Source organism: Ostrinia furnacalis, unplaced genomic scaffold (assembly GCF_004193835.3).
Source record: "Ostrinia furnacalis isolate ACB-3 unplaced genomic scaffold, ASM419383v2 OfSCF1654, whole genome shotgun sequence".
NCBI lineage: Eukaryota > Metazoa > Arthropoda > Insecta > Lepidoptera > Crambidae > Ostrinia > Ostrinia furnacalis.
In genome coordinates, this window is record NW_021131893.1 from 26,230 (window position 1) to 37,134 (window position 10,905).

The 10,905-nt window shown below is 38.8% G+C and overlaps 2 protein-coding genes across 2 annotated transcripts; both read right to left on the reverse strand.

Annotated features, from left to right (window-relative positions):
- Window positions 1-617: 617 nt before the first annotated feature.
- On the reverse strand, window positions 618-1,046 carry LOC114353365 (uncharacterized). Its single transcript, XM_028305334.1, has one exon. It carries the CDS (start codon window positions 1,044-1,046, stop codon window positions 618-620), a length of 429 nt encoding a protein of 142 aa, XP_028161135.1.
- An 80-nt stretch (window positions 1,047-1,126) lies between these two features.
- On the reverse strand, window positions 1,127-2,050 carry LOC114353367 (uncharacterized). Its single transcript, XM_028305338.1, has one exon. It carries the CDS (start codon window positions 2,048-2,050, stop codon window positions 1,127-1,129), a length of 924 nt encoding a protein of 307 aa, XP_028161139.1.
- Window positions 2,051-10,905: the final 8,855 nt, after the last annotated feature.

A 10,905-nucleotide genomic window follows, 5' to 3' on the forward strand; every position in this document is an offset into this window, starting at 1 on the left:
CGAAACTCTACCCCTAAGGGGATAAAACGGGATCCACGCGTACGAAGTCGCGGGCGGCCGCTAGTTTAGCTATATTCTCCTTAGACCCACATGCCCTGTACTGGTGCTTGTTGAGAGGGGCTATGTGTGGTCAATTAAAGGCTGACTCCAAATTACAATGAACGGTCAGAGCGAGACAGAAGGAGAACAGTATGTCTATTTCACACTACACAAATATAAATAAGATGGTAGTCCAGTCAATGAATGCCTTAACGACGGTGTAGAGAGAAATCCGTGGAACACAATTTCTGACCTCGGGACTTTATTTAGCCTAGTTAGGTGGTGAACATAGCAAAAGTCCCCGCCCTTAGCTCTTGAGCCGGCGGGGAGAGGGGGGTTTAAAGGTACCACTTTTCGGTTTTTCGGTTAATCCTCGGACACTATGCGTCCTAGTGCCATGACTACTATGAACCAAAAAAAGCTTATTCAATTTGCTACAGGTGAGATCGTCAGGTTTTTCTATATCTTGTATAGTTTTTGCGGCATCTGCTCTAGAAGGTCTGTAAAATTGGAAATTTTATTGTTGTCTTACATGTTCATTTCAGGAGAAAATCGACTAAATCAACATTGAGCAAACACTATAGACATGAGTGTTTCGGTGTTTCTTTCATTGTTGATATCCGAGTTATTTCAGGAAATTCAGCTAATATATCGTGATATTTCTGACTGCTGTCGATGCTTCGAATTGTTGGTGTAGGGTAGTTTGAAATCTTTGTCTTCACTGATAAGTTTGTGACTTCATCTCTGAGGCTTCTACCCGCAATATCTACGAGTATCTTGTGATATTCTAAGAAATCAGCTCCAATTATCGGTTTGCTGACGGCGGCTATGATGAATTTCCATCTGAATGGACGACGTAGGCCAAGGTCCAACTCGAGCGTCTTCTCACCGTAGGTAGGTATTATAGTGTTGTTAGCTGCATACAAATTGAACGTTGTAGGTTTCATTTGCTGGCTACTTCTCTTGGGAATGACGGAGATGTTCGCACCGATGTCGATCAAAAACATCAGTTTTGTTTTCTTGTCGGTAACGAAAAGACGGTGTGATTGAACTCTAGCGCTGGTGCCCGTCTCTGCCAACGCTAATGCTAGTTTTCCGGCAAATTTTTCTTCATGAATGTACAATTGTCTGCACATTTTCTTGCGTTGTGGCCAAACTTGCGATGATAGTAGCAGTACGGCGAGTTGCTGGGCGTCTGGCTTCGGTTACGGCTGTTCGATCGAGATGTTTGCCGATTCTGTCTCCAGTTTCGATAGGGCGAACGTCCTCGTTGGTTATTGTGCGTCACTAGTTGCGTAATAGCTTCTGTAAGCTTGTCGATCTTGTCTTCTAACGCGTTGTATCTTGAAGATGATGAGTGCGGACGGTCGATGGCGAAAACTTCTTGTTGTTGCGCAGCAGGGGGTAGATGTTGACGATGATTAATGGCTGATATCTCTCGCTGTGTGTGTAGGTCCATCATTTTATCGGCCATTAATGCAATTTCACTGAGGCTGGTGTTTTCGCTGATAGCAATGATCGAACTCACATAGGCTGGCAGTTGATTGAGCCACATTGCACGAAGCGTGACTGCAGACAGGTGATCACCAGCGAGGTTTTGCATTCTTCGTAGCAGCTGCGATGGTTTCAAATCGCCGAGCTCCATACCGGCGATGACACGTTGCACGTTTTTTTGCTCGGAATCTTCATAAACTTGCAGTAAGCGTTGTTTGATGGCGTTGTATTTGTTTTCCTCTGGCGGACGTAGCAAAATGTCGTATATTTCGTCGACGTCTTGTCGCTCCAGCTGGCCTAGTACTAGTTCGTACATTGCTTGATCGCCTTTCTTCTGTGATTTCATTATGGCTTCGAAGTGCGCGAACCATCCTCTGAGTTTGTCTCTCCAAATTGGCGGGATTCTGAGGCCAACCGAAACTCCAGACAGCTCTGGTTTTTCTTGCAGCACCGAGATGACAGTAGGTGGTACAGCTGCAGGATCTTGTGGCAGCCGTCCCTCAGGGTTTGTGTTCATTTTGATGTATGATGTGTTCGGTAGGGGTCACCACTGTTGAGAGGGGCTATGTGTGGTCAATTAAAGGCTGACTCCAAATTACAATGAACATTTATTTTGAAAACGGNTGTGGTGTCGCCACAGTGCTTAGTGCCCGAATTGCCGAATATTAATCAAGCGACAGGCCTATCTGCGAGGTAATAGCCGCCCACATAACTGCTTAACTGGCAGTTAGCTGTCACCATCGATTGATAATACTGTACCTAATTATAATAGCGAGTGACGTCACGAGATAGCAGACTAAAGGATAATTCTGTTTTAGATACCTAATACTTAAACTTGATTTCTGTCATACTTTTAGATTTTCAAGTGATTTTCCCACTACAGTGAAGCTCTTGGCTTGCATCTCGAAACACTGAGAGACAATCCAGAACAGAAACATTGCTGCAACACATAGAATCTGGGTTAAAAGGAACATTTATCCCCCAAGTATATCCGTGGCTCCTAATGGAAAGTGATGATCACGCCAAAGAAGGTAGTGTTCAAATAATTATCAATTTACCACGCACTTAGACTTCTGAAATAACAAAATGATTTACATATTTCACATTACGTTGAAAGTTGCTTATTAAAAGTTCAGATAAACAAGGATGTTTACACTTTTGCATGTAAATATAATTTCAACGACTTAAATGACTGTTCAAAATTTCGCCATCTTTATATTCATTCGAATTCTCCTGAAACTTGATTATCATAATTAATTTCCACAAAAAGTCACAAACAAATGAAAATACCCGCGGTAATGAAAACAAAGGCAAGATAACGTAACTTCTAAACCATTGGTTCCCAAACTTATTCGAGACGCGCCCCCTTTAGACCATACAAAAAATTCCACGCCCCTCCACCTTCAGTCAAGATTATTTAATTTTATTGGTCGTATTGAGCAGTCTGGGATGCATTCTCTCAGTGGTCGCAGGTTTTTATACTTAAGTACACAGATGACCGACATAGCCCGCAGAATTGCTAAAATTAAGTGGCAGTGGGCGGGGCACACAGCTCGTAGAGACGATGGCCGTTGTGGCAGGAAACTCGAGTGGCGACCACGGGCTAGAAGACGTAGCGTGGGCAGGCCTCCTACTAGGTGGACCGACGATCTGGCAAAGGTGGCGGGAAGAGCCTGGATGCGGGCAGCGCAGGACCGTTCATTGTGGAAAACCTTGGGGGAGGCCTTTGTCCAGCAGTGGACATCATTTAGCTGAAACAAATGAACGAACACAGATGGCCCGCGCCCCCCTTTAAAGTTTTTTGCGCACCCCCCACTTTGGGAACCAATGTCCTAAACAAATAAGAGGGTTGGAACTGCTAATGGTGGTAATGGAAGAGCAATATTTATGCAAGAGGAGTACCTAAAGTTAGTTAGGAGCTCTAGTAAATACTCATCATGTCACCATATAACGTCCGTCTAGCTTTGTTTGTCTCTGTCACACATGTTCATCTGCTGGCGAGTGCGAGAGGAACAGCTATCGAGAGTTGGTACGAGATTGTAGAAACGTGCCTACTTTGAAGGCACTTTGTATGGTTTTTATACAATTATTTGTTACTTATTGGAATGTAAACTCCGTACTTAAAAATAGGCCATTTAAATCTCATTAAAACCAATTTTATTTCTGCATGTAGGCTTTCAAAAGCACTCACACGTCCCAGTAGCCCTACCACTGCTTCGGGACCATAAATGGGCCAGTGCTGACTTGAATCTGAGTAACTAAAAGATTCAGTACCACTTTAAAAGCAATTGTGAGTCATACCAGCTTATATTATTATTTTACTGAATGGTAGAATAAAATAAATGACTTATGTCCGTTTTCACCATCTATCCCTAATTTTTAAGTGACCCCTATGATAACAAATAACAGGAATTTTGTTTACATAGGGGTCACTTAAAAATTAGGGATTGATGGTGAAAACGGGCATTAGATTTTTAATAGTCGTAGCATGACAGATGTTTACATGCCATAGTTTTAAGCGTTATTTAACAAATTGCCTGGCGATACTAGACCATATTTAGGAAAGACACGAGTTTTAAATTAGGAGATGCCATTGAAAAATGGTATGACCAATTTATGCCTCGCTTATAATATTATACATGCAAAAAAATAAGAATGGAGTTACTTTATTATTCTATTGAGGAGATCCGCAGGAGCACCAAAGTAACCGACATAGCTCGCAGAATTGCTAAAATCAAGTGGCAGTGGAGAGACGATGGCCTTTGGGGCAGGAAAGTTCTCGAGTGGCGACCACGGGCTGGAAGACGTAGCGTGGGCAGGCCTCCTACTAGGTGGACCGACGATCTGGTAAAGGTCGCGGGAAGAGCCTGGACGCGAGCAGTGCAGGACCGTTCATTATGGAAAACCTTGGGGGAGGCCTTTTTCCAGCAGTGGACGTCATAATTTGGCTGAAACAACAACAACCAATAAAGATAACTTAAGAATAGAACAGCAAGTAAATTTTAATTAATTATTTCTGTTTATTTATGTTGTCTCTCTCATTAAGACATGGTTAAATAAAGAAGTAGTAAAGCAAAATCATTAATACCACATTTCGTTTGTTTGTATTCATATTAAATTGTAAATGTTCGATAATTTCACTAGGAGGCTCCTAGTAGGAGCCGAAATTTTAATCTAGGTAATATTTATCTGTGAAATTAATTGACGTTTCGACACATTTTCTGTACAATAACTGTCAATTTGTCAAAAATATAATATTCTATCGGACGTTATTATAAAAATGCCCCAAGCAAAAAAAAATTATAACGTACTTTTTGATTTAATTATTACAGCCCAGACAGTCTCCACTCCCAACTCAAATAATTATTAACAAAAACAAAAAGCTTTTGTAACACAATAAAATTGTTGCTGACTTAAGAATCGCTGTGTAATTGAATTTTCATAATTTTCCTTCGCTGAAACAATTATTACGAAGACAATTACATCTAAGGATATTTTCTTTAAGTGTCGTTTGTTTCGCGTGCCTTTATTTCACTTTCGGCTGTGTCAAAAAAATAAGAAAACATTAATTCGTATGGGTGACCTTTTCAGAAATAGAAATCGAAATGCCTTACAAAACAATCACGACTCTCCATTTTGACTGCTCATAAAATTTAGATGATGACAATAAACTGGTGGTTTTTGAAATGGATGATGATGTGATTTTCCTTCTATTTGGTTTTCCAATACAGCAAACGTTGGTTTAGCAGAATTTTCGTAGAAGTTGTGAATTCAACAACCGTTGGTACGCCGCGCGTGTCCTCCGCCCTCCTTGATTGGTATTTTCCGAGAATCTTCGGATTTTCGAGCTGGACGCTGGACTACACGGCCAAATAAGACTCCATCATGAGAAAATGCGTCTTCATAAGGGTCACCAAATGATTCTGCATAATAATTCGTATTAGAAGAGAGCAAATGAAACCATATTTTTCTTCGGTTGACGGAAAAGGTGACGTTTTATTCTTTTATTTTAAATTACTTTTTTCTGTCCTTGACATGATGATGAAATGAAGAATTTGGCTCTAACACCAAAATTGTAGGCCTAGATTGATTGCAACTCCCACGCTTGAAAAACTCATAACACTCATTTATTTAAGCAAGTAGGCTTTTAAAAATCACTTTTACACGTCCCAGTATTAACCCTACCACTGCTTTGGGACAATAAATGGGCCAGTGCTGAAAAGACGCAGCGCCAGAAACTCACTCTTGTCTAGCTCACTATTGTCAGCCTTTTAAGGGTATTTAGTCTTGCCAAACGGGTTTCGTTATGTGTAATATGCATAAAATATCTGTATACTATTATATGTATACTCGTACTAAGTATAGAGTGAGTAGGACTGGTACTGCACCAGGAGATAATTGGATTCCTGAATTTTTCATCCAGAATGGGAAAGCATTTGCTCGTGGATTGCAGTTTCCAGAAGTCGAATTCAAATCTTTTTATTCAGATTGGATTTCTTTTGAACTTCCTTAATAAACGTCGGGCGGTGCATGTTATAAATATGTACCTTGATCAAAGTTTTAGATTCAAGAAAATTCAAAAATCTTAGTCCAAGTACCTATTTGGACTAAGATTTTACTGTAGGGACTGATATGTGCTGAAGTTAGCTACAATTTTCACATAATATGTTACCCACTTACCTTTTCTAGCCTTTTCTATTCATACATAAATTAAGGAAAATATAAGTGCAGACGACGGCTCGTCAAGGTAAGCATATTTAAAATGGGTAGGTAAGTATTTAATATTTTTCATTTATTTTATAGTTAGAGCTTTTAAGTAATTTTAAGTTAATGTATTATTATAAAATTATTATAAAAATGAATAAATTAGTTACAGCTCATGAAATATTATAATGAATTTCACCATTACTGTCAACTGAATGTGAAAGAAATTTCCCTCTACGAAAAACTGCTGAATTTTTTCAAGATAGTTTTATTTAATGTAATACCCAATAGCATTTTCTGCTTGTGTTACTTAAGCCCCACTAAAGCCCCATTTTTATCAGCTATTGATGTGTGGTGGACCGCAACTTTTCCCTTGGGTTCCTTAATCTTTTCCGAGAAAAAGGTTATTTGATCAAAGTTTCTTGAATAGAACTTGGTCGCGATGTATTTGTTCCTCTGCCTCGGTCGCTAATGAGCCAAGTTGCGAGTGCTCGGATACAAAGTTTCTTCGTTTTGCAATAACGTGTCCTTTTGTTTCGCCCCGATTAAGTAATGGGATGCGTGCTCCGAATTCAGATGGTAATGTACAGGTGTACGTGAAAATACAATAAGAATGGGTGTGGCATTATTTTAGGGACAAGACAACCAATACGCTCTATAAATACCTACGACTACGAGTCATCATAAATATTTAGATCAAAATACGCTCTAGTAAAATTATATTTAGCGTCTCTCTGAAAGTTGTTCCAAAAATAATTGAGACGGATATCTATTATCTAAATAGTGCTACAATTTAATTTTGCACCGGAAATCCGTAGACATTTTTAACTTGGCTATATTTTTTTCATTTTTATGAGGTGTTTAATCAATTTACGTCATGTCCACTCAACCGGACTCGCGGGAATATTATTCCTGCAATTTTATTCTTCCAGAGACAGCTAGTGTATTATTATGAGAATTGTTTAAGAAATGTTTGCAGCGTTGTCTAGTTTTGCTTGAGTTGGAAACTTTTCAAATACGTAATGCGATGTGTCCATTAATTTTAAATATTTTTAGTTACCCTTTCAGAATTCATCGTTACAGTAAAACATAAGCCAGAACATTCGTGTTTATTTTGTTTTACACCTTACGTACGCATCATAACTTACGCATGCACATGCTACACGATAAACGAACGTATTTGAAATTATCTCCTATCTAGGCTAAACGGATGTAACTTACTTTCTTGTAAAATAAAACATTCGTACATAGAAAAACACAATTACTTAATTGATTTATTTGTGATATTGTGCGAGGATAGAACCCACGACCTCTCGCTAATCGTTACGCTAACCACTACGCCAGGTATACAGCTCTAGATACGTAGTAGTTACTTTGCCTAAGGCCCAGAACAGACGGTGAAACGCAACTGCAACGAAACTGCAACTGCTAGTTACTTTTGAGTTGCATCTAAGTTTCTGCCATATCGTCCGTTGAGAGACCACACATAACGCGACTTATATTACATCAATACACTTGGCAGTTTGCAGTTGACACAAATAACTGACGATTGACTTTTATTTTTCAACGTGCTGTTTCGATGACGTGAAATATAATATATTTTCCGAATATTTTTTATGCATTTTTTATTTCCAAAAAAGGTAATTTCTGCTGATCTAAAGAACAGCGTATATGAAACAAGCTGTATCTGAAGATTACTCATATGCCAGACTTTGGCCTGGCTTATGAGTTGTACTTAATACATCGTAAAAAATGTAGTCTTAAGTCCATAAGTAACATAGTTACAAAATTATGTACGTACGTACGTACGTAGGTGTACAAAAAACAATTCATACAGATGCTATATTTTTGGACAATCGCGACGACCTCTTAACAGTGACAATCTCCGATTTTTAAGATTTACAAGTATCCTTAGAAAAAAAATTCAGTCTCAAGCGAAAAATGATTCTATTTTAGGACAGGCCTGAAACTTAATTTTGTTAAAACAATTTTTACGCTTAACAATTTCATAAATTTCCCCTTATTGTTCTCTCCTGATTTTAGCCGTTCTTTCACAAGTTACTTACGTAACCATAAAAACGTCAACAATATAAATAGCGTCAAAAATGATCTAATAACGGGAACTCCAGAGTGAAGGGTTAAATTTTGGAACAATTAAATAAGAAAGCGGCGAAATTCGCAAACAACGTAATTAACCGAGATGAACAGTTTTCGGAGTAAACTCTACGCCATTGTTTCTCAAACATTGGGGCGAGATCACAATGAGGCGTTTCTACCTCTAGATACGAAGAGTAAAAGAAGAAATTACTATAAGAGTAGGCGCACACCGTTGATTTTTAGTTGGCCGATAGTTGTGCCCGATTTCAAATTGTATGAAGAATCGGCCAAATCGAATCGGCGTAGTGTGCGCACTCCCATACATGCCCATACTGATCAACAGCCCGACTAAACTATCGGCCGACGAAAAATCAACGGTGTGCGCCTACTCTAAGATGGAACTGCATCAATTATATTATGTGCCGAGCTGCAATGTTACTTACGTGAACGAATATGGTGGTAATTAAGATTATTTGATCAACTGAAATTCGGCTCTCAGCGGGGATACCATATTGAGATTTTGTATAATAAATACAGTAATACCTTGCTTTACGCGACCCCGTTATACGCGGTTTCGCTATAACGCGTAATTAATTTTAATAATTTCAAATATCTCACATTACGCGAAAGAATGTGTATAAATATAATGTAGAATCATTAACTACTATTTTAGTCGCGGAAACCCGCATTTCCTCTGAACATTCTGGTTGAAGAATTGGATCTTCTCCGTCCTACGACTCTGTTCTGCGGAGATTCCCTCATTAATTTCAGTTAACGCGATTTTTTCCGGAACGTATCCTTCGCGTAAAGCGGGGTATTACTGTATATAGATTTCAGACCAGGTAGCGTAAGTACAGCGACAGCATAATAATATGACATCAGACATACATTATGCCCACACACACAATATGCCTGCTGTGAGATAAGATTCCAAATTGAACGAGTGAACACAAAAGTTTGGTAATCCTTGCTCTACACGACTCCAGGAACTTTCAAGGCTCGCGAGTGACATCTCCCATTTGTACTTTACATCTTGCTTTGTCTCGTTGTGGAGTTATTATTGTTTAACAGATACGAACGTACGCTGCCTTCGCGAACATCGTGTCTGGTTCGATTTCTCCTTCTCTTCAGTCTTGAGTGTTTTGTCAATAATTTAGAACAAGCTAGGTCGAAATAACTAGCTTTATGCCTGCTGATGGTTTCCCAGAACAATTTCAAATGGGCCTTTTTTGAGTTAATTATAACAGGTAGTACGCATTTGCTAGACAAGAATGCACGTACGTAAACCACCCTAATTCACAAGCGAGACTGCTGTAATAATAAATTTCACAAAAATAAAACAGAACAGCATGGAAAATATTTGTCATGACAACCTTCTGCCTTCAAAGATTATTTATAAACAATAAAAATACCGACGACCTGATAAAGGTAACAGGAAGGCGCTCTGGCTGCAGGCCGCTACCTGCTCTGCGATGGAAGTCATTGGGAGAGCCTATATTCAGCAGTGGACGTCCTGTGGCTGAAATCATGATTACGATGAAAAGCTTGCAAAATTTGCTGAACCAAACCCGTTTTTGAACAAAATCATGATACTAAAAACCATAGGTTTACTTTGTACACTGTCCACTACCATTGTGTTGTGTACTAAAACAATATTACTCCACCGAATTATATTTTCATAACTAACAATGTGCAGTGTCACACAAATAGGTCACGTACACGATGCCTAATGTCTTAATACTGGTACTGCATTGCGCACATTCGTAAGAAACGAATGGCAGCCTGCTTTGGTCAAGCTCATAGCATAGTAACGGGGAATACGTGAACTTCTTACTGGCACGTCGATTTTGCTATTATAGAAACGTCTATGTAGTCAAATAGGAAGCTGCTAGGCAGATCTGATGGTGAGAGATTTTTTACTATCGTATCAAAAGTTTGTTCGATTTTGCTCGTGGCAATCATCTCGGTTGCCTTGCAAATGCCTTCTTGTCTTGGGTAGGTATATCAGTGTCATTTGTATGTAGGTAGGTGCATACTATGTAAATGAAATGTTTGTAACTATCTTTGTAGATCACCACTTGACTACGACTATTTCTGTATTTAACTTTATTCTTATTCACAAAATCAGCTGAACCTCACAAAACTATGAGGATGAGCTGATATTAAATTACTTTTGTCTTTCGTCTGACCCATGGCCGCGGGGAAAAACTAGTCTACAATGAATAACTTACTAAGTATTTGAAATAATCCTATTTCAACACGAAATCAAAAATAGATTTCGTTGTTCTGTTAAAATTCTGTAAACCAATCTTATTGTTATTTTTAAATCTAATTGAGTGAAGCTCTAAATCTTATTTCTTTTTCTAATTGAAAATCTTAGAATTGTACTTAATTATCTTTTTTCGACATTTCCACTTGAAACGATTCAATCTCAAGGGAAGACCCAAAAGTTTTCGTTAACCCTACGCCATTTTTCTCCGTTAAATTATTGATCTGTGCTCGAGACAAGTGTTTTGTCCTTTTAATTACTTAGTAAATAAAGTAGGACGGGACACTTTAAAACAAAGAGCT